General features: G+C 39.9%; 2 protein-coding genes across 3 annotated transcripts; one reads left to right on the top strand and one right to left on the bottom strand.

Annotated features, from left to right (window-relative positions):
- Positions 1-460: 460 nt before the first annotated feature.
- Positions 461-3,231, top strand: H2AX (H2A.X variant histone). Its single transcript, XM_072427316.1, has one exon. The coding sequence runs from the start codon at positions 515-517 to the stop codon at positions 944-946; it is 432 nt and encodes a 143-aa protein (XP_072283417.1). The 5' UTR covers positions 461-514; the 3' UTR covers positions 947-3,231.
- Positions 3,232-4,177: 946 nt separating this feature from the next.
- HMBS (hydroxymethylbilane synthase) lies at positions 4,178-17,551 on the bottom strand. Of its 2 annotated transcripts, none has more exons than XM_072427315.1 (14): positions 17,471-17,551; positions 15,088-15,141; positions 14,906-14,978; positions 14,370-14,419; positions 14,203-14,258; positions 12,280-12,357; positions 12,114-12,191; positions 11,424-11,499; positions 10,456-10,569; positions 8,231-8,269; positions 8,001-8,120; positions 6,768-6,821; positions 6,567-6,653; positions 4,178-5,785 (listed from the first exon to the last, which is right to left on the bottom strand). In XM_072427315.1, exons 1-14 carry the CDS (start codon positions 17,471-17,473, stop codon positions 5,612-5,614), a joined length of 1,056 nt encoding a protein of 351 aa, XP_072283416.1. In that variant the 5' UTR covers positions 17,474-17,551; the 3' UTR covers positions 4,178-5,611. The 2 variants fall into 2 exon arrangements, with proteins under 2 accessions (XP_072283416.1, XP_072283415.1); XM_072427314.1 differs by lacking the exon at positions 17,471-17,551 and adding an exon at positions 15,458-16,364.
- Between the last annotated feature and the right edge of the window lie 5,155 nt (positions 17,552-22,706).

The raw sequence follows: 22,706 nt of genomic DNA on the forward strand, positions 1-22,706 counted from the left end.
ATGCATATGCAATGTTTTCTTCTATAGTCCTTATTGGTATATAGGCAGTTCCCTCACAGCCCTGGATTTACATTGAACAAGCATTGTGTGTGAGGAGGGTTGACAAACTCAGGAACATTCATAATAAATGTATTTATTTCATGTGTGAATATCAATAACACACAATGAGGCGCCTGCACCTCCCACGTGGTACAAATCTCCTCACACATGCCGGCACGCGCTCTCAGTTCCATTCTATGAAGAAATGAAACAAAATCGCCATCCAATGAAAAAGCAGCGCGGACTCGATCTACGGGCGGTCAGGAATTTAAGTTAGACCGCGCTTTTAACTGATTGGCTAATAGGGGGGTTTTACATACCGGATAGAAAATACAACCAATGTGACGCGTTTTCTTAAAAAGGTTTAGAAGCCCGCTCAAATCTGGCCAATCAGGTTAGAGCACAGGGGCCTATATTAACATCGAACTACCGCTTCCCTTCACATTCGTACTTCTAAGCAGAAGAGTTTGCAGATATGTCTGGAAGAGGAAAGACAAGCGGCAAGGCTAAGGCGAAAGCTAAGTCACGATCATCTAGAGCCGGGTTGCAGTTCCCTGTCGGCAGAGTCCACAGGCTGCTGAGGAAGGGCAATTACTCCGAGCGGGTCGGTGCTGGAGCCCCCGTGTACTTGGCCGCCGTGCTGGAATATCTGACCGCTGAGATTTTGGAGTTGGCTGGTAATGCCGCCAGAGACAACAAGAAGACCCGCATCATCCCCCGCCATCTGCAGCTGGCCGTCCGCAATGACGAGGAGCTGAACAAGCTTCTGGGTGGGGTGACCATCGCTCAGGGAGGAGTGCTGCCCAACATCCAGGCCGTACTGCTGCCCAAGAAGACCTCCGGCACTGCCGCTCCCGCCGGTAAAACCTCCGGGAAGAAGAGCTCCCAGCAGTCCCAAGACTACTAAATCCTTCCTCACCCTATTCATTTACACAAAGGCCCTTATAAGGGCCACCAAGGCATCTAGAAAGAGCTCGATACTGCCGCTATGTGGCGCCAGACTTCAACAAGTGCTGGGTATACCCGGGGCATTATAGTATAAACTATGGCATACAGACCGCGCTGCTGTATTGGGGGGGGGGTTAGTCACGTGGCTCTCCATCCCAGGTAGAGGTAAGGCAGCAACTTGTAGACAATCCAATGTTACTGGGAAGTGGGGCATTAGACCAACATAGTGTAGAGTTTTTATAGGTGGGGTGTAGGGACCTGTTAAGGGGTAGAAGCATTTTCAGGATGGCAGACCATTAGTGTGCACAAGCCTTCAGTGGCTGTTATTACCAATCCACAATTGCCGTCACTGAGTAATTATTCTCATTGGCTGTGAGGTTGTAACATTTACTGCTTCCTCATACCAGGAAGTTTCCACATGGGAAGACTACACATGGTATCTGCTGCAAGTCCTCAAGTGGCTGGCAAGGTGTTACCAAGATTCAAATTTAGGAATAGAGCCCAGTGGGTAGTGGTGCAGGGGTTGCATTGTGGGGCAGAATGTTGTGGATGATGGTTAACCGTGGCTTACCCCTGGCTTTGTATTAGGAAGTAAACCTAAAACAAAAACTTGTCTTCAATCCCACAGATCGGTCTGGAGGTTTCTTCCATCGGGTCCCGTGTTGTCCCGCTATCTGTGTTCAGGCCGACGTGCTAGGGGCCATCTACTGTTTTACCACCACCTGAGATCGGGTGATGTAGATAATCAATATAACTTGCTGATCTCACTGCACATGTGTGGGATTGGCAATTTCTTTCCTTCTTTGCCAAAGGGCCCCTTCCATGCATGCTTCATGTGCTTGGGCAGGAGCAGCCAAGACTCCTGGGATGTGCAATGTAGGTATCCCAGGAGGCTATGCTCCTAATCATTTTCAATTGCCTAGGTCAGGGGTCTGCAACCTGCGGCTCTTCAGCCTCCTTGTTGTGGCTCCCTTCGGCTGCTGCGGGGAGATCTCTGATGGGGGATCCCCTTCCTCCCAAGACACTGCGGAGGGGGATTCCCTATCCAGTGTTCTAATGAAAAAAATCTACCACGGGGTGTGTACAAATGGGTGTGTACAATGACATCCCCCTCCTTTGAACCCCAATTCCTCTGGAATGGGGAGATGTACAAAACCAAAAATGTAGGTGCAAGTGGGGGACACCTGTGACAGCCTAAATTAAATTTTAGGGGGTATCATCAGAACATAAAGAACTCTGCCCATCAAAAAAATCTGCCTCCAGCTTCTAATGTAACAGGATGATACGTTAGAAGCTGGAGGCTTCTAGGGGCATAGTTCAGTGTTTAATTTATTTCAAAGTAGGCCTACACATGCACGCTTGTTGTAACAGGTAAAATTAAAAAAAATATTAAAACTTTTAAAAGTTTATAAACTGTGTTATGTTTTGCGGCTCCAGACTATTTTTCTTTAGTGGAAGAGGCAAAATGGCTCTTTTGATAGTAAAGGTTGCTGACCCCTGGCCTAGGTGATAGAGAATTAAGAGGGGGTGGTACTGCACTTTTTTTAAAGGGTGTTGCACTTAAAACACTTTTTTTTTAACCTTTTATGTAAGGTGAAAATTGAGTTTAGGTATGCTTTAAGGTGCCTTGCATGTATCTGACAATCTTTCTAGGCCCCCAGTGGCTGTTGGTTCCTCCAGAGTGGCTTCCATTGCCATATTCTTTCTGTGGCTCAGCTTCTGTGTCTGCCGATCACAGTGCCTCCAATGTGCATAATGGTAATGGATGGCGAGCTCCTCCTGCACGGCAGCTGTAAGGTATATGGTGCCCTTCTATGCCAGTGGCTGTGATCCAGCTCAAATATCCAACAATGTAGTGTTGAAGCATTTAATAGCACTGAGCGCCTGCTTCAGCAGAATATATTGTGGTCATCTTTAAGGTAACTGATGCAACATATCAGGCAGGAGTAGGTAGTGGGGTGAATGTCCTGCAGTCCATATGCCAACTGATTGTGGGACTCCTGGATGTATTAGGCTAATTAGATTGTAATACCTTTTGTATACAAATAGCACTGACTTGAGCCTGAGCCAATCAAACTGCTGCTGTTCCAATGCCCTATTTTCAAATCAGTGGAATTTACATAGAAAAGTTTTTCTTCATTTCATTGAGCACCTTCTAGGAGCAATGATTTAAAGATATGGTCATATTGATGCTTTGTGCAGACGTGCTGTAATGGCAACAAAGTAAAATGACATTTGCCAGTGTACCCACTCCACATTGCTTTACTGCTTCATGTACTCCACATTTAGATTAAACAGTATTTATATAGCACCATCATATTACTGATGCAACCAGGGTTTTTTTTACTTTCTCTGGTCAGCTATGTCCATAGGGTTTTATATCTGGGATATGTTTACTTCCCTAGTAGGTAAACTTGATGGGCTTATGTCTTTTTTTTCAACCTGACTCACTATGTAACTGTAGCACTGTACAATAAATAGGGGATGCAGATGACAGACAGTGAAACAGGAGGAGGAGAGGACCCTGGCCAGAAGAGCTTTCAATCTAAAAGATGCATCCATGCTGGTAGGTGGGGTTTGAACTCAATGCTAACTATTTTAATAAAGCCAAATATTGCTGATAACAGGGACAAAAACAGGAAGGTGATTAATCTGCTGCTTGAGGGCTTCAGACCCTCCCTATCCAACAGGGACTTCTGCAGGCGCCCCAGGTCAGTTCTGCATAGAGGGCCCTCTGTTGGCTATGTCCATCACTGGCTGACAACTGCCCTTCATTTTATTGCCTAAGCCACAGCCATCCAAACCCCCAATAAAATTAACCCAATCACCAGGTCAGGTCTTGGGTTAAAATTTAACGTTCATACCTTTTACATGCAATACAAATACTTTGCTACACACACATCACCTAGTGGTAGTCCTATGAAACAGCATGATCTCATGGAAAGACCCTCTTCCAATTGGCTAGAATATCTTCACAATATTTTGCCTGTCCTGCATTCCAAAGGACTTCACCTTGAATAATGATATTCTCATACATGGATCTTTCAATTTTATTTCACTTTATAGAGGATATATGGTCAGACGGAGAGAGGGTTGTTCAAAGTAGGGTGGTATTTTAAGGACCATAAAAAGTTAAAATAAACATGCAAGTTTTTTTTAAAATGAATAACAATCTACAATGATGCAAAGCTTGGGGAATTTGGGTTTATTTAGAAATTTACAACCTAGCCACATATATTTCTTTCTCTGTAGCATCAATGACATTTGTAAGACAAAATTATTATATCAAGGCACTATATAGTTCATCTAACATTCAGTCAAGCTTAGAAAATGTTATTTCTAAAAGAAAAAGGAGGTACATGTCACATGTGTACATAAATGTAGCACAGAGCTCGCACATATGGGACATTTCCCTGTAAACTTTGCTATTTTGAAGCCCAAAACTCAGGCAAAACTTTTTTTTTTGGACATGGAGATAAAACTGTTTTTATTTGCAGTCTTTGTCCCGACTTGGGGCGGATTTTCCCTCACTTCCTCTTTCGGCAGGAAGTAACTGGAAATCCCTCAAGTGGGAATTTGATCTGTAGTTAGACAGTTTGTCAGTAAAATAGGGAATGGTTTTGACCTCTCTTGGTCTCCCTGTCTCAATGACAAAAGCACCTCATACACTACTTTTTATTTTCTGATGTTACAAGCACAGCAAGTGATGCTAGACTCAACCAAGGCCTCACACAGCAAAACAAAATCATCCTAATTCCATTTAATCCTTAAACAGTTTTGCCTAAATTTGGGCTTGATTTAAACCCAAAGGGGGAAGCATGAAGTACAGAAAAGAGCACACAGTGATGATGCCTGAGCACTTCATCTTCAGTGAATAGAACTTTCATCTCATGATCACAATATGTATCAAACTCAACCTGAGAAATAATACTGTGTGTATGAACTCGATATCTGAACATACAATCTTCGAGTGGTTGGTGGGTTTGAATTATTGGTCGGAAAACCTTCATAAAATGTTGCCATCAGCTTTGTAACCAAAGTGGTCAAATACCTATAGTATACAGTTCAAATCCTGATCAAAAAAGTATACACAATACACATATGGTGTGGGCTGTATGGAATTACAATCTTTTACCCAATGCAGTGCTTTAGAATGCCCTGTATATCCCCATGGTACAGTGCAATCATTTCTATGGGGCTCTCACACTACAATGGTAAAAGGAGGGAGGATAAAATATGGCAATTGCTGTTTCATCTTTCCTCAGGATAAATGTTAGGATCCCTCAGTAGCAGCACATTGTAATTGACTACTTCTGGACCCAACCATTCTACTTTCTCGCACAATTAAATTAGATATCTCAATTTTTTATTTATTTTTTGCCTTGAGATGATCTTGATACCTCAGAAACTCCTAGCTTCTGCACAGGAATCACTGTCTGGAGAATCTAAAAAGACCCAACTCCATTCCAGTTCCAGGTCTACATTTACAAAGCCATATACTTCTCAAAGCAGTGATGCATGGCAAAAATCAGAGTAGAACAAAGCAGAGTAGACAGAGTTGTTTAAGAATATCCAAGTCCCAAAGCTGAAGTGGTGTATATTTTTGAACTGTAGTGATCGACTATTATCTGGCATCATTGAGCTGTCTAGCCACTGTTAGGATCTCCTTGGCCCCCTTGCTTAGTAACAGGTCAGCCAGATCTGCTCCTAAACATTCAGCAGCTTGCAGAGCTTTATGAGATACTCCAAGTGCTGTGATCCCCACGTGCTGGATATCATCATCAGGACATTCATCTTCCTGTGGGCATAATGTAAACATAGTTTAGATTCTTTACATTTACATAGATCACTGAGATGTGTTGGCAATATACAATAAAAGCAAAGGAAACCATAAGTTATTAAATACAAATGTGGCTTAGAAGTGTGAAGTGTGTTATACCTCAAAAGATTTTGAACCCAATTTTGTAGGTCAAGCCCACTTTATAAAGACAGATACTGCACAAAATAATATGTCTTCGGGAAAGTATGGCAAGTTTTAAATAAATTATAAAATAAAATGTATTCAGTGTAATATCTTTGTATACATTTTTACCACTTAGCAAAATATTAGCCTAATTTTTCCAAAAATGTCACATCTGGAAAAAACTTTGCAAAACTCATATAATCCCTAGTTAGGACTCCTATAATATATTTTTTTTATATAAATCTAAGTTTATGTTTTATTTTTCTTTCATTTCTATATCCAGTATTCAAATTATTATGAAACAAATATTTGCTTTTTTGTATAACATTATATTGTTTGCATAAAAATCATGATAAAACTGTCAAAAGAAAAAACATTTTATACCAAAATATCAAACCCTGTTAAACTAGAGATGGCCAATTTATCATAGCAGTCAAGAATGGCCTGGTGAAGATAGCATTGTAAAGCATGTAAAAGTCTGAGCTGTTGGGTAGATCATAAAAATAGAATATATGTACATTATTTTTGCTATAACTGAAGCTTTCATATACATAATCCATGTTTTTTTATATAATTATACAGTTCAGGTGTCAGTGTATTGTATCCATGCCCTTACCACATTTGGGAACACAACACTTCTCTGCATTGTCTCTTTAAGGTATTCGGAACCATCAAGGCTGTAGACAGCTCCAGTGAGGTACAGCTAGGGTAACACAAATTGTTAGATAAAAATGTGTAAAATATAAAACTAAACACAAAAAAACAGAACATATGAATGTCAAGATTGTGGTGTTCAATACAATGACCACTGAGTTACCTGAGCATCTTGTAAAAATGTATTCACAGCAACAGGCACACTGCAGCCACCCTCCTGCATGAAAATACATCATCTTGTGTTACATACTGATCAGATGTTCGGGTAATTTTCATACCACAAAATCTATTTATTGCATTTTTGTCAAGGTAATTCTGTATTCAGCCAAAACTTGTTCCCTAGCTTTGGTATATAATGGGAGGATTCATTGTACAGTTGTCATTGGAATGGGAGTAGAGGAGAATTCGTAAATGGCACCAATTTGGGGGACATCTGTCAAAGGTGGGGTACCTCTTCTTGTTATGTCTACAGGAAGTAGACAAACACCATGAAGGTAAAACCTCACCATGGTACTAAAAAGTTAAACAGAGGATTTTACCATTATATAAAAAAAGATTGGGCTGGAGATCCATATTAAATAGGTATTAGTTTTTACAGACTGTATCATCTGCAGTCAGGTTATTATATCCATAAAAAAGTTCTAGATTTTAATAATAAAAGAGTTTATAAATAAAGAATTTAGGGACAGGGAACCAAACCCTTGTTAAATCTGTGCTGGAGACAAAAAAATGTGCCTAACATAATAAAGTCATGGCTTATAAAAATAAAAACAAGGAATCCAAACAAATATACCAGTTTATTTTCATCTTTCTCTGCCGCAGTTATTATGACTTAGAGGGTTGGTGCTGTACCCTTTTTTATAAAAAAAAACAAAAAACATTTTTGTCTTCCATAGAAGGGTTGTTTACACTTCTATGTAAAGTACAAACACTGAGTTTAGATACGCTTTAACCAGGTAATCCTGAGAATAACGCACTGTCTCCTATTGTCTACACTAATAACTACACATCTAAAGACTGTAAGCCAGGGGTGGAAGCACACTAGGCCGGACCTGCCCTAATTACTCCGCCCACCGGAGAACACCCCCTGAAATCCCTGTCCTTCATATGCATTGTGGAGGAGAGGGATTTACTTGCAGGGAGCTTTCCCGATTTACCACGGCGGCGAAAGTATCAACGCCAGCCGTGGTAAATAGAGGAGCAACTGCAAGGAGGCGGCACCGGAGCTCCAGCGGCTCCAGTAGTTCCTAACGCCCCCTGGCGGATCCGCTGGCAACCCGCCAGATTGGCCAGGGGGCGTTAGGCCGGAACGAACTATCATATCTGGCCTAAAGCCCAAAATATGTCGGCCCCTGCTGTAATCTATGGCATTTTTATTTTAATATGTTTCACTTACCAGCCGCCTCATGAAAGCTCTTTCAGCTATACAGCGTAAAACAGTCTGAGGATCCTGAAGGGCAGACACCATGTTTAAGATATGCTCGTCTTTGGCTCTAACCTCCACAGCCAAAGCTCCCTACAGAAAAAAAAAATCATTATTATGATATACTGGCACACTTAAAAGAGTCATATCAACAGATATTTATTCAATAGTCAAACAAAGACTGCCTATGTGCAAATGCTTACCTGACCCACTGCATAGAGGCACTCCTCAGGTGAAAGGATCTACGAGAAGAAAGGAAACATTTAGGCCGTTTGAACAGATGTCCTGTAAGTATGGGATGTCAACCAACAATTGGACTTCATGCTTTTCTCCAAAAACATTTTTGGGTAAAATTTGCTTAACATGCTAACAAAGGAAGTGTAAGTTTCTTGTGCTGCTATGCCTTAGGACAAATGACTGGGCTATCCTAAGTCAACACAATGTACAGTAACATGTATGCGCTACTGTGGCCATACAGATGTGATCCCAGCCTTAGAACTGGGGACCCTTACCCAATATGAAAGCCTTAATTAAAATAAGAAAAGCAAAGTATCCCTGTATATGGGTCTGATTTAACCAAGCTCTTCAAGGCTAGAGAAGATACACTTTCATCATCGAAGCTGGGTGATCCAGCAAACCTGGAATGGATCTGGTCCAGGAATGAAAACATTTGCTAACAAATAGCAAATGACTTTTGAGAAATCCATTTCATGTTTGCTGGTTTGTGTCTTCATGTATATACTAGTAACACAGCCTGAGTAGCGGAATAAATCAACAGAACCCTGTAGAGCAGGAACTAGCTTGAGGACAATATTTTCTGCTTCCTTTTCATCTGAACAGATCTCTGCCTGCCTCTGGCCTAACCCATAATAATCAAACATGTCACTTAGTAGTAATAGTGCCACGCATTGCAGTGAACATTTCAAATATTAAAGGTAAAATTTATTGCACAAAATTTGATTTTTCAATGTGCCTAAAATATGTGATCAATATTTCACAAACTAACCCTTCAGTAAAGAAAACGGAATAAAGCTTTCATTGTGCACATTGCTGCAAGTGTTGCTTTTTTTGTTTGTAAAATAACAACGTGGGTGAGTTATACGGCATTGCTGGCAGATAAAAATGTGTTACTCTGCTCATAATGATCACATGATCAGAAACCACACAGATTTGTTTCTAATCCTCTTTCCAAGACAACAGCCTGCATGTTGCAACTTGGTACCAGAGAAGTCTGGAAAAACAGGAAAAGTTTTTATACAGTAGCCAATTTCCCTGTTTCTCCTTTAAAGGTCAATTCTAAGGCAGTTATCAGAAAAAAAACGTGTTTGATTCTACTACAAGTGAGCCCCAGCTAGAGACAACACCATATCAGTGCAATGTTATTCACCAAGCTCTCTAATCAGCTACTATAGTAGCAAAAAATCTGATCACTATTCCTAGGCTATGGATTTAAGCTGCATACACACCTGCAATTTTTCTCGTTGGAAAGGATCTTTCACGATCCTTTCCAACGAGAAAAGACTGCACGATGCATGAACGATGCTGTACATACAGCACCGTTCATGCTCTATGGAGAGGGGAGGGGGAGAGCGACGGAGCGGCACCCTGCTGCGCGCTCTCCCCTTCCCTTTCATTAGGATCGGTCGTCGTCCATCGTCCATGGATCCGCCAGGACGGTCGTCGGACGATGGACGACGACCGACTGTACACACGGCAGATTTTCGCCCGATAATTGGCCGATACCGATTATCGGGCGAGAAAAATTTGCCGTGTGTACGCAGCTTTACTCTGCACACAAGTTAATAGGACACGTTGGCACAATAAAATAACACTAAAAAATATCTTGAGTGGAAGTATGGGAATTCATGTCATTAATAAATACAGAGAGTCAATTGTTTTTGTAAATCAGACTTTGTAAGTCTTGCTGTGCTATTCACAAATTATAACTAGGAAGCAGCGACTACATATACATTATGTAAATATTGCTACATCATAATATGCTATGAATGGAAATAATGTTTTCCTATGTTACCATACATTGTTATAATTAACCAGTTGTAGTTTGTAATATTCAGCTGGAATCCAATATTAAAGCTGCCTTGAAGCAGCTTATTCAAATCTAACTAAAGCCAAAATACTGCTAGGATTACCTGCAAAAAAATTTCCAAATTTTCACGTATAGCTGAATGTGACAAACAATCTCACTATATCCTAACCTGGTCAAATGAGAACCTGACACTGTTTGCATTAGGCTAATTTCATTACACACAGACACACACACACACATACATATATTTATATATATATATATATATATATATATACACATATACACACACACACATTATTGTTTTCTTCATGTAAACAACAGTTATCCCCCTATGCTGTAGGCTTGACATAGTGCTAATATAACACTTTCTCCACTTACCTGACCGATACGGCTTTCCCAGCCCATGCGGTGCAATCCTGCAGCTGCTAAAATAATGGCACTAAAATCATCATGTTCATCCAGTTTCTTCAAGCGTGTATTTAAGTTACCCCGCTGAGAAAATGGAGTTAAGGATTGAAAATAATATGTGTAATTGAAATATTTTTCTCCCCATCTAAAAAAGATAAACACATTGGGTATAGGCAGATGGATGCAGTTAAAATATATCTAAGACCAAAATATTAAAGTATGCCTCAATTATTTTTTTTACCATTGATGATGAGAAGGGGGTGGATTTCTCTGTACTCCCTGTGCTGTACACATCTGTTAGGTCTATTTACCATCCCTCTCACCTTGTGGTGGTGGGGGGTTCCATTAGTCCCAATTGGGTAAACAGGAAGTGCAAGTAAAACCCTCTAAATTGAGGGTAACCCTTTGAAAGTATAATGAATCCTCTTGATCCAGACAGAAATACAGTGAGCTCCTAACAATTGCCCCTGCTGTATTATAATTCCAAAAATTGTCCTCTGCCATGAAATATTACACCCCCCTAAAAAAAAAAAAAAAACATTCAGGGCTGACAACACTGCTCAGGATTTCTAAATATTAGAAGTAGTATTGGAGAATCACTACATAAAGTTAGAAGCACTTATGGTAGGTATCTGTAGGTATTTTCTGTACCTGCAGAGTTGTTAAACAGATTACACATGGAGAAAGGTACTGAATATTTGTTTGCCCATACATACTTTATATGTTCTTTTGCTTCCTCCCAAGATAGCACTAATATCCCTGAACACTCCTTAACAATAGACTGTTCAGAATTACCATAGGCAGAAATTACTGGGTAGCATAACAGACGCTAGTTCTGTTGTCAAGGAAGGTATTACCAACCTTTGTGTGTATATACATATATATTAAAAGACATCCCAGATAATAAGAAACAAATACATGCATGTAAACAAGGATACAATATCTTTGAACACTAAATGAGGGTACATTTTCTTTAACTGAGCTGCTCTACGCAGAGAACTTGTTCCAATTACACTGAAATAAAGAAAAAAAAAATACAATAAAACCCTATAAACCATATTAAACATGAATACATTGTACTGACACAATGGTGAGAAAATGGCAAAGTTACAATTTTTAATGACAGTTTTTGTTGCACACATTGACTATACACCTCTAGGGGAAAAAAATCAGTAAGATATAAAAAATGAATGAACATATAGAATGTTTTATATTAGACATAGTGGTACATAAAAACAATCAAAACCTTGTATGTACTCAACAAACAACACATTGTTGTAATGTACCATATGGTAGATTACAACAATGTGTTGTTTGTTGAGTATGGTAGATTACAACAATGTGTTGTTTGTTGAATATGTACCATATGGTAGATATACATTAGTGGACTCATTTAAAACTTTGCAAACTTTTTGTAAAAAAATTGACACAGAAAAATACATTTTCATAAACAGGAGTCCATTTATGAAAAAAATATATATTTATTTGTGCATCTAAACTGCACGTAGATTGGTTTTGTGTGAACACCAGCATTCGCTCATTAATTGTATTTTTGCATAATGTAGAAAGCTCTGGCTGTAGTGCAAATGGCCAAAACCACACAGCACTTAAGAAACAAAGATTGTCACCTGTTTTCAGACAAGCTTTCTAATTTATTCCCAGCATGCCTAGGATGGAATACAACTGCATCATATGGACTTTCACGTCTGGAAAATAAAAGTCAAGCAGTTACTTTAATACCAATAAAGCAAACTAAATATTCCAAATTGGATTCTTAGAAATGTAAAATCTTACTTTAATACGGCTCCAATAGTAAAACCATGAGGTAATATCGTTGGTAAATCCTTTAGTGAATGAACCACCAGGTCAACCCTAAAAAGAAATAACTGCAAATTACAAATAGTAACACTTCACTGCTGAAATTCTATGATAAAGGAAGCTGATATTCAACGATAAAGGAAGAGAAAGGAAAATACAAAAAAAAAAAAAAAAAAGAGAAAGAATGATGACTATATTAATCATTGAAAATCCTTTGGAAAAATGATACAAGAGTGATACAATAAGGCTGCAACTTTGTGCATATATTTCTTGCTCATCAGCTATAATGTGTATTTCTGTAATAATGTATATTAAGTAGACATGAACTCACAAAGTGATTTGCTTTGTTATAGGAAACATCTAGAACTGTTTAGCAGTATCCTATACATGTATTTTTTTAAATCCCTTTAAAAAAGGAGGAGGATGCCATCAAACACAGAGCTTACACAGGGTTTGGAATTCTATCTGTGTTGGAAGAGCAGAGTCCCAGGCAAATGGCGGCTAAAGTGAGTATTGGGCCTGCAAGTGACCTTTTAGGAGGCTTTCTCCCCCCTTGAAAAGACCTACACAGTAGTGATACAGTAGCACAGGGGAACTACAGTGTTTTATGGTGAACACTACTGGAAGTGTAGTAAATCCTGAATATATTTTGATTGGCATAACTTTGTAGAGAAATGATAAGAGCATTGGTGCTTGGATCAAGTTCCAATACTAATATATATATATATATATATATATATATATATATATTTAGAATCCCAGTTATTTACACTTGAGAAAATTACCATAAACCACTACAGTACACAGATCTGGTGTTTTAGCTTTACTGGCAACTTACATTTTAGTAAAGCAACTACATCCTATATATTTCTAGCGCTGACATCCTCCATGCAGCGAAAAAGAACAGTGTCTGCCCAACCACCGAAGCCCTTTTCTTTCCATAAAGACTAACTAAACTCAATATTAAACCAGGCAAATACTAATAGCAACCTGGTTGATAAGTGAATACAAAGAAAAAGTGCTGGCCAAAATGTCTGTCAGCTATTTCCTCTTATCTCTGAACTGGGGAATGAGATGTGACACCCAAAGCAGAAAGGACAATATATGGTAGACTACAATTACCAGCATCTCCACATTACAGAAGAAACCATGTGCTTATTAGAAGGCAGGACTTGTAGTCACAGGAAGTAGGTGGTGAGCAATTGCTGAAAATGATTTTGTTTTAAACAGGAAACTATATACATGAGAAGGTTTGGCTGTTTAAATGGGTGCACAGATACCACCAAGTATTTTTTACAGATCAGTTCCAAACGTAATACTTAAAATTTACAGTAATTACTGTTGTTTCTTTAAAAAAAATGCCCTGTTGAATTTTGGATTTAGTCTTTGAAAACCATTATTTTCCCAATTAGCAATACAGGCGTGCTGCATAACTTCCATCTATCACTGTCACATGGTTTCTGCAACTGCAAACTCCTCTCCTGCAATATCCACCATTTACGCCAAAATAAGTGTTATAGACAATACCCTGGTAATTGTAAAAGCACAGCTTATTTGTTCAACAGTTTTATGGCAAGCAGGCAAAAGTTTGGCTAGTTCAGTCACATGCTTTTTCCATACTTATGTGAGGTCTGGTTACCCGGTGGTTTGATGGTTTACCATCAACCGCTTTCCCCATATCCTCAAACAAGATGAACAAATGCCTGAACTGCTATAAACTATTTACAAAAGAATACATTGTTGTAGGTGTCTGATTGCTATGGGGATTGGGGGGAGTATAATGGACATGCTTCACAACCCTTTTTCTGCAACTTTCCGCCGGACTGGTAAAAAAGCTTACAGGTGTACACTTAATGTAAAATATGCTTCTTCAGGAATTTCTATTATTTCTCCACTTACTCATTTCTCTCCAGTGCATTCTCCAGCTCTTTAGTAAACAGGCTCTTCTCTCCTATCTGCAAAGGTAAAAATAAAGCAGTCATTCATTTATGCAGCATACATACATACAGAACTTTATTTCATATAACATACACCATGTTTTAAAGAATAAAAATAACAAAACCAACCTTAGACAAAGCGGTATCCAGAATTTTATCACCTGTCGTAGACATTGCAACTGGAAAACAAAACGTGACAGTAACATCACAAACACTGAAAAAATGAAGGGAGTGGGGAATTGACAGAAAAATATAAGATCATTAGATATCTAAATTAGTGTTTCTCAAACTTTTCAACATGGGGGAAACCCCTTTGAAATGACTTTCTGGTTCTGAGGGAAACCCTTCTATAGATATTATAGCCACAACTCACAGTACATTAGTATGATAGTCAGTAGGAAGAATGCCTTTTACATTTCTGGACAACTGGATTAATGTCACCCTTACAGATAGCTTAAAAAAACATGATACATATACGTCGTACAAATCACTCATTGCTCAAAGAACCTCTAACAACCTCTGGAGGAACCCTTGTTAAAAAAACAAGATCATAAATCCCAAAATATAAATAAATTCAATGGTCACAAACTGTATTCAGCATAATACATTTATACATTGCAAGAACAGTGTCTTAGCTAAGTAATCGATAAGTTAAATTTGCTCACCAATTTCAAAATGAACATTCGGAAACTTCTGGCTCAGCATTTTCACCACGCTGTCCGTTTGGATGCGTGCTAGCTGTAGAAAGATAAAGCACATGTTCACCAAGAATACACTAATTACAGTCATACAAATCTCCTAAAAATGTGTGAATTTTTTTTTGTCTGCTTAAAAAAAGAAGGCTCACCTGACTTTTCCTTGTGCCAACTCTAATGACATTTCCCCTCTGTCCAGCACCATCCTAAAAATAAATATAACATGAGATTTAACTGTAAAACCTCTATTTATTAGCTGTTCTCTTCAACAGAAATTCAATATTTGATCATGCATGTTCTGGTTTGTGAGCCTTGAAATATATAAAAACATTATAAATAAATGTTTTATGCCAACAAAGACTGTGGGCTGTGACTATTACTTGGAGCTGAAAAAACATCTTAGGCTGAAAGTCATTCTGAAAATTAAATGTAGAATTTTAAAATTATTATGCAAAACATAATTTTAGTATATTAAGGTTACAGCAGGTATGCTACAACTACACAATAGTTTAAATTTGTTACCTCAAAATGTTCCATCTTTAGCACTAAGCCCTCCTGAGGAGCTCAGCACTCTTCCAAACTCTTCTCCCTTCTACTTGGTCACAGTTTCTTAATGGCAATATGGACAGGCTGATAAGTTGCAGCATTGGGGGGTGGGAGAGATACTATTCTACAACCCCACCTCTCAGCATACTTTAACACAGAATCTCATACTATGTTATCAGTGGAGCACAGGCTGGACTTCTTATCAGAGCCACAAAATGATGGGGACAGTTATCTGGGCACATAAAGGTAACTCCTCTCTTAGTGCTGAGCTGCCAAAATTCAAAACTGCTTCCTAACTAAGAAAGATGTGTCATAAGGCTGCACAGACTATCAAATGATTCATTATGACAAACCCCCAACTATCTTCTAATATAGTAATAATACAGGAGGGATCCATACAACACTATAAAGACACTTATTAGGATTATTTCCACTCACATACCAAGCACCAAGATTGGTAATATTACCTTATATTACAAATATAAACCTTTAATATGAGACCCTCACACAGTCCTAACTATCCATATGAACTGCAACAGAAAAAAACCTGGCATGTAAAATTATTATGATCCAGTAAACCAGATGACTTGGTACTGGACCCTATGCAGGCTGAAGGACTAATGCATGTTTGGGTATTATTATTTGACATATCATTGTCAGTATATGTGGTAGCTATGTACTATAAGAAAAAAAAGTGTATGCACTTCTTTTATTGCACTGCTTAATTCAGTAAAAGTGCCTGACTATTCATTCTGTGTACACTAGAGATTGGTGAATATATTTTATTGAACTGTCACCTGCTTTTAAATGTACCTTGACTCAGGAGACTTTTTAGTATTTCAGGGTGACTATTTCATTTTACATAAGGTGAATCAATGGAGATATTTATACAAGTTTTTTTGTAATATCATGTAAGGGCTCTTTTACACTATGTCCTCTATTTATAAAACAGGGAATGTCTGAAAAATGGCTAAGGAGCCTCATATAATGTCTGATCCACAGGAATATCAGACATTGCATAAGAAGCTAAATGCGATGCTGTAACACACTTCTACACACATTTATGTGCGTATTTTAGGAAATATGTCTTAATCTTTTTATGCACATTTTAATATGTGTCGACCAAAGGGTGGGTGCACATGGTAGGTGAGTATAAATGGGCGGAGCTATAAACAGAAGATTTTAAATCTGCTATCAGCTAAACCCAGGCTAAAAATGTGCAGTACATGTGTTTACAGTAGAGTTGTCTTCTGCAGCAATCTGTCCTGCATGATCAGCATTGAAAGCCATGGCATAGTCATAGTTAGTCTATGGTCACTATTTACCATGCAGGACTCCTTGAGGCCACAAATTAAAGCACAGCCCCCCCCCAATCTCAGAGAACATACCTTATACCTTTGAATTTTCCCACCCTAAAACCCATGTGTTAAAATACAATGCCCCCCCCCCCCACCACCACCACTCATTCTTAGAGGACATGTTATACCCACAGGACACACACACTTACATAAGGATCACAGTAAAACCTGGGGTCGTCCCTCCTGGAAACACACATCTTAACTTGGAATTTCCCCAGGTGGAATAACACATAATATAACTTGGAGTCTTTCCCCCCAGTGAACACAATTAAAACCCCAAGTCTTCCAAGAAGGTTCAGGGATCCCCCAGGTACACATACATTAGAGGTCAGGGATCCGGGGTACACATACATTAGGGTTCAGGGATCCGGGGTACACATACATTAGGGTTCAGGGATCCCCCGGGTACACACTATGGGATGTAAGCACCACTCCATTCACTCCTTTACATTACAAGGTGCAATGGATGGAATGGGGTTATCTCTGGGAACCTAAACTCATTGCAGTAGGGAGCAGAATGCTGCACACTGAGCTCTACATACACAATGATAACCTGTCAGCAATCACAGGAAGGTCACACAATGCTGCGGTCACTCTATAACTCGGCCATTACTCAGTGCTGGGGACTCACCATGCTGCCATCCGGCCCAATACCAGCCCGGCACTTGTCACTGGCCCCACCAATCACACCTCAGCCTGTCACATTACTCGGCCAGCAGCCATGTGACCTCGCTTTTTTTTTTTCTTTCAAACAAAACTTTATTGAACAAGTCTATTGTAGTCAGAGTGGAGTGAGGAATGTGGTTAGGATTCACACGGGAATCACACAGTGTGCAGGGGGAGGTGCTCTTTCACTGGGGGGGTCTGCACTGAGCGCCCCCCGTAGGGAAGTTTGTCTCTCCGTGGTGTGCTGCTATGAGGTAGTATAATCTGTAGTTAGAACAAGAAATGAAGATAGAAAAGGGATTTTGTAGGCTCGTGTTAAAATCTTAATAAATCAGCAATAACATAAAGTGTTTTATCTGATAATAAAATCATGTCTAAATAGCAAAAGTATATAAACAACCATTAATATGGCTGGACACTTCATAGCATCAATATGGCACCCGCAATGACTCTGATTCACAAAAAGCTTCATCAGGAGAGCGGGGTGTCCAAAGAAGTCACATCTCCGCCATTCATATTATCAGCCTGGACCATGGGGAATCCTCTGCTTCCTCTCCTCTTACTGGGGGTTTCATATAATCTGAGCATTATCTGGAACGAGGATAGTTTGAATTACTTTGGCCGAATGAACTTCTTTGCGGGTTCCTTCTCTCCTGATGAAGCATTTTGTTTGCGAAATGCGTAGAATCATTATGGGTGCTAAATGGATGCCAAATTGTTGCTAAGAAGTGCTCTGCCATATTGTCCTGGTATACTGTGTTATGGGATGAGGCACACCTAATTATAGGTTTGTATTTACCTCACTGTCACAGGAAGTGCCGGGATAGTCTGCATAGAATGTTGGGGAATAAAGGGGATACTCCACAGAGAATGGGGGGTCTGCACTAGGGAGAGGGGGCTGTCACTGAGGGGTCTGAGCTTTCCTGCAAGTAAATGGGCTGCAGAATTGTTGTTCAAGTCACAATTTGGCATTGGGACCCAAAGGTCTGTAGCTACAACACTGAATAGAATGCTGGGAATCACAGGGATAGACTGCAGATAATGCTGAGAGTCACAGAAATATTGTAAAATAATTCGGAGAAATACAGGAAGAATGTTGGGAATCACAGGGTGATTCAAGGGAGAATGCTGGGAATCACAGGGAGATTCAATGGAGAATGTTGGGAATCACAGGGGAGAATGCTGGGAATCACAGGGAGATTCAATGGAGAATGTTGGGAATCACAGGGAGATTTATTGGAGAATGCTGGGAATCACAGGGAGATTCAATTGAGAATGTTGGGAATCACAGGGAGATTCAAGGGAGAATGTTGGGAATCACAGGGAGATTCAATGGAGAATGTTGGGAATCACAGGGAAATTCAATGGTGAATGCTGGAAATCACAGGAAGATTCAATGGGGAATGCTGGAATGTAGTTGTTTCACAAGGAGGGATTCGGTCTCTGTACAGTCTCTGTATCTGTCGCTCAGATCAGCATGGTTTAGTTTCTGCAATTGCATAAGTATAAAGACAAATACCGTACATGTATTTTGTGTAGTGCAATGTGCAATACAGTGTACAGCGCAGAGGGAAGCAATGTGGAGTAAATTATGTAAAGTGTACAGAGTAGAGCTATGTGCAGTCATCTTTAGGAAGAAAGGACGCCCACCAACTATAGATGTGCCAAAGACACTTGGCACACAGGTAGATTACTAGGGAGTGACGTCAGCAGACACTATGGTGTGTGTTCACTTGCTGCTATCTCTATAGGCTAGTCCTGCTGTTTGTTACACAACGTCCACCTCGTTTGATACTTTGGTACTTACCTTCTGTTTGCCCCTGCCCAGTATTTCAGTTGCTGGGCCAGGTGCATATCATGACTACCTTGCTCTTCCTCACTGCCACTATGTGCCCAGGACTGGCAAACTGTACCACAAGTCAAAGCATTTGCAAACCTTTCCTTTCATTTGCAGTGACAGTGCAGTTCTTTCTTCATAAAAGAAAAAGCAACCGCATGGCCAGAAGCAACATGTTGCTTTCAGGAACCGTGCCACAACTGCATATAAATATATACTTAAAATGTTTCCATGCTGCTCCCGTTCAGTTCGAATAGAAACGGTTAGCATGGTTGAGCCTGCGGTACATCTCTGCGGTCAGCTGCAAGTCTGAAATGGCCCTTAGAGCGGTTTCCTTATGGGAAAAGAAAACAGTGGAACCTGAGCTGCTCTTCTCTATTGACTGCCGTTGCAGCCAGACATGTCTGCACTGACCACCACTGCAACAACACACTTCATCCACTGGCTGCAATTGTAAAGGTGTGCCACAAACAGCTGCCCTGTGTACATGGTGCAATACATTGCATTCTCAGGCTGAAATAAATGTACATTTATAAGATTAACATTTTTCAAGGAGTTCAGTTTTAATATTATTATTATTATTATTATTATTATTAATAATAATAAACAGTATTTATATAGCTGTACTTTAAATAGGGTTTGCAAATGTCAGACTAATACAGACAGTGACACAGAAAGAGAGGACCCTGCCCCGAAGAGCTTACAATCTAATAGGTAGGGGAATTAACACACAATTGGAGGGGAGTTATGTAATGGAGGGAAATAGTGACAGTTTGGGATACAAAAGAAGATGGGTAGGGGAGTTTGAAAAAATGGGTTTTGAGTGCTCTTTTAAAGGAGCAGAAAGTAGGAGCAAGCAAAATAGGACGATGAAGACCATTCCAGAGAGTTGGAGCAGCTCTAGAGAAGTCTTGTATCCGTGCGTGTGATGAGGTTATGATTGAGGAAGTCATTAGTAGGTCATTGGAGGAGCGGAGAGAGCGGCAGGGGGAGTATTTTTTAACCATGTCAGAGATGTAAGTGGGACAATAACTGTGTAGGGATTTGAAGGCAAAGCACAGGAGCTTAAATTTGATTCTAAGGTGAAATGCAAGCCAATGGAGAGAACTACAAAGAGAACTACAGAGGAGGAGGAGCTGAGGGAAGGATGGATGAGTCTGGCTGCAGCATTCTAAAATAGATTGTAGAGGAGAGAGTCGGGTTAGTGGTATACCAGAGAGGAGGAGGTTACAGTAGTCCAGACGGGAGATGATAAGAGCATGTACAAGGAGTTTGGTGCTCTCAGGGGACAGGTAGGGGCGGATTTTGGAGATGTTGCGTAGGTGAAAGTGACAGGACCTGGAAATGTTCTGAATATGGGGGGGTAAATGAGAGGGCCGAGTCAAAGGGCTCTTGGGTGCTCTTTTTGCGCAAAGAGAAGAAATTTCTGTGCATGCGTGAGATCGGCAATTTTTTTTCTTCTTCTTGTTCTTCATCCTACGTCACCCGATCTCACGCTTGGGTCGGGTGACGTAGCATGAAGAACAGGAAGAAGAGAAGATGGCCGTGCACAGAGCGCCGGCCCTGGTATGACGCAGGACCCGATGCAAGACACCCCCGGAGCGATCAGACTGCCCTGTAGGATTGAAGATGTGTTTTATTTTTGGCACTTTTGAGTTTACTTCCTCTTTAAATTTTTGACAATAAATACACAAATAGCAGCAAGGAAAAGATTAAAAACAAAAACTTTATTTTTTTCCTCACATTGAATGATTAAAGTAAGCACAGGTTCTGCTCATCCACGGATATTCAGTTTTTGCCCCTGTGCAGAACTGACTTGGGGCCCCTATAGGGACCCTTATAGGCTGTGGTGGGTTTGGGGCCCTCATGCTGTGGCACATGTTGCACCCTCCAATGTCCAATTTGAAATAAATAAGCAATCAATCTCTTAAATCAGAAATGTACATTTTTATCAAAGTGAGAGGAAAACATAAATACTGATTTTATCATCTGGGGAAGGCCTGTATGTAGACATCATGCCTTCCCTGCACACCCAAATAATGGCGTCATTTTGTAAATCTCTGTCTCTTGTATAATAGAGGTATTAGATAAGAATAAGAAAGGATAATGCTAGAGATCCTTGGAGGAAACATGCTGAATGGGAAACATTCCCATTCACAGCTACTTTTTTTTAAGTGTGTGGATAAAAAAAAAAAAAAAATAGAGAAAGTCGAGATGGTTCCATGATTGTTGAATGAATGCCTAAGTGCTCTGATTCTTTAGTGCTCTGAGTGACTACAATCCTGATTTATTGGGGAAAGTCCACAGCAACAAAAGGGTTAAGTCATCATATAAGTAATGGGGTGCATTCACTGTACTCCCCAACTTTTAGGGATAGGGAAGAAGGGGAATTTCTTTCTCAAAGTATTTAGGCAAAATAACACACCCCTGCCATGCTCTCATTATGCACAAAAAACATAACATATAATAAACGTAACATTAAAAAAAAAGTTTTTTTAGCTGCATGCTAAATTGTCAAAATAGTGTGTGTTAACAAAGTATGCAAATGTGAAAGGAGCCTGAGAGATATGAATCCACCCTGGGAATCACAAGGCAAATGTATCAGTTATTATTTCCCCTTGTTCAGCACTATGCTGAATGCACTATCTGCATTACTTGTTTATGGCTGCTGAGCTGTTACTTCTATCACTGTGCTGCCTAAGGCTGGGTACACACGTGCAATAATTGTCGTTGGATCCTTCACAATCCTTTCCAGCGACTAAGGACTGCAGGAAGCATGAACGAGTATTGTACACACAGCACCATTCTGCTCTATGGAGAGGGGAGGGGGAGAACGATGGAGCGGAACCCTGCTGTGCGCTCTTTGCTTCTATTATGATTGTTCGTTGTCCATCGTCCGTGGATCGGTTGTTTGGACAACGGGCACTGTACAAACGCCAGATTGGACGTGTACGTAGCCTATTACTGGCCTGTACTGTACATGTTGTTATGGGGTGCTGATTATCTGTATTTTCCTAAAAGTTTCACGAAACCCCAATAATTCAAACTCTGTTCTGTTACTTTCGCACATATAACCTTCAACAAGACATATTTCAATTTCAAGTATCCTAAATCTCTTTCATCAACCCCTGAGTATTGTGAGTTTGTGATCCTAACCCAGGTGAGTGCAATCAGAGAGGTGATCAGGGGCCGCCTTGTACCTGTTGAAGTCATCATTTTGGAGGGTAGCAAGCTGTTGGTGGCTTTTACATTTAAGGCTTCATTAATAAATATATTGTCTGCTTTTCCTTTTTTACGCCATATATTTCCTAAGTAAACAATTAGATAACTAGTAGGATGACTGTCATCAACCATCTTTATGTTA

This window comes from Pyxicephalus adspersus, chromosome 11 (assembly GCF_032062135.1).
Source record: "Pyxicephalus adspersus chromosome 11, UCB_Pads_2.0, whole genome shotgun sequence".
Lineage (NCBI taxonomy): Eukaryota > Metazoa > Chordata > Amphibia > Anura > Pyxicephalidae > Pyxicephalus > Pyxicephalus adspersus.